This window comes from Arachis ipaensis, chromosome B07, assembly GCF_000816755.2.
Source record: "Arachis ipaensis cultivar K30076 chromosome B07, Araip1.1, whole genome shotgun sequence".
In the NCBI taxonomy this organism is placed as follows: domain Eukaryota; kingdom Viridiplantae; phylum Streptophyta; class Magnoliopsida; order Fabales; family Fabaceae; genus Arachis; species Arachis ipaensis.
The window spans coordinates 121,949,336-121,951,154 of NC_029791.2; the positions used below are offsets into that span (position 1 = coordinate 121,949,336).

Consider the following 1,819-nt stretch of genomic DNA (forward strand, 5'->3'; position numbering starts at 1 on the left):
AATAATTCAATTATTAAAAACTAAAAGCACGTTGTATGTACTATTTTTTATAGGTGAATTCTACCATGCCCTCTCTAAAATAAAGGGTAAATTACCCCTTGTCATATATACAATAATTATTGATAAATTATTCTTCTACCAGAGCTCTAAGATTCACATTATCTTATCTTTTCTTTTCAATTGACGCTATGCTTCTCTTAAAACTTGATAACAGGGTCATTTTCATCATCTCTACCAAATACACCTCTTCTTCTCCAATTTTAAAATCCTAATCCCTCTCAAATCCAATCACCATTTTCAATCAATTAGGTTAGGCTTTTGAACTTGTTCTTACACTTTCAATCTCCAATTTCAACGAGCACATCTATCAATTTTCAGCTCTCTCTTTCTTAAGATTTTTTTCTTATTATTTTTTTTAAATTCAGCTGGATCAACAATCATACTCCTCTTCAGATAACCAACCCTTATAACCTTATATAACTATATAAATTATAACAAAAACAAACTAAAATATTAGTTAGTGTCTTCTTTTCACTGTTTAGAATTTGTACAAATTAAAAGACACCACTCGTATAAAGGCCAGGTGACCCACTTTCAGATGTGTCATTTTTTCACTGTTTAGGCTTTAATCAACGTCTCATGGTGTGTTTCTTTTCTATTGTGAGGTTTGTTATCGGGAATTAGTTCAAACTTCATTTCTTTATTAGACGAATCCTCTAAGGTGTACATACATAAATACAATTTGGTTTATTAATAATAAATATTTGAATAATTAAAAAATACAACAAAAATAATTTATTAATTATTTTTTATAAGTAATAAAAAAATTTGTATTTAACAAATAACTTATTTATTTAATCTAAAATTTTATGACAACATTTGAATAAATATTTAAAAAATACATAAAAAATTTTTAAACAAAATTTAATCTTTAAATTTTTTATTTTTTTAAAAAATTAATCATTCACAATAAATTTTTTTTAAAAAATTCATTTAACATAAAATTACTAAATTTTGTAAATGCAAAGATTTTTTTTTTAATAATACTTACAAAAATTTGCATCAAAATCTAATTTCTAAAATCTTTTTTAAAATACGTATTTAATATTTAGTTCTTTAATTCTTTTGTTGAATTTTTAAATTTTTCGAAAACTCATTTATTCTTAAGATTTTTTGAGATTATTTTTATGAGTGATATAAATTTTCGAATACTATTTTAATAGTTAGTCTACTTTAGATGTGTTGAAAGTTTGAAAATAACATCAAAAAGAAAACGAATAAAATACATGCAGTAAGCCAATGACTTAACATATGCACTACACATTAAAATTTAAACCAATAGTTTTTTGGAGACTTGATTGTAACTTAGTTACCGGAACACTCACTTGAACATTTCTGATATTGAAATGTCCAATAATCATTAAACTCAAATTCATTTAAATTTAAAAAAAAAAAAACTAAAGTACAATTATTTTCATGTAAAATTAATAATTAATAGATGAAGACAATTGGACTTAAATTTTCACTTTAAATTAAACGAGTATTACACAGCCAAGAACAGCTGACAAAAATAAAGAAAGGGTCGAAGCATATACATGAGTTCGAATCTTTACGCCCTCGTGAAAGTTGGGTACTTGGGTGTTACTGGTTGGAGACTAGTGATTTCTCCTTGACAATAACTTGTGCTTTCAGTACCTATCATGACAAATTAACCAAAGTTAGCGTTCTTTTTTTTTTTTTTGAAAGAAGTTAGTGTTCTTACTAGTTCACGGTAGATGACTAGATGGAATCGAAAACAGTAGATTTTGTCATCACCGTA

General features: G+C 25.3%; 1 protein-coding gene across 2 annotated transcripts in view; it reads right to left on the reverse strand.

Annotated features, from left to right (window-relative positions):
* The window catches only part of LOC107606180 (protein DETOXIFICATION 27), a 4,443-nt gene continuing 4,095 nt past the window's right edge, over positions 1,472 to 1,819 (reverse strand). For both annotated transcript variants that reach the window (XM_021106472.1, XM_016308181.2), the window contains one exon: positions 1,472 to 1,695. In XM_021106472.1, the coding sequence (XP_020962131.1) occupies positions 1,642 to 1,695 (54 nt within the window). In that variant the 3' untranslated portion in view covers positions 1,472 to 1,641. The remainder of the gene's footprint in view (positions 1,696 to 1,819) is intronic.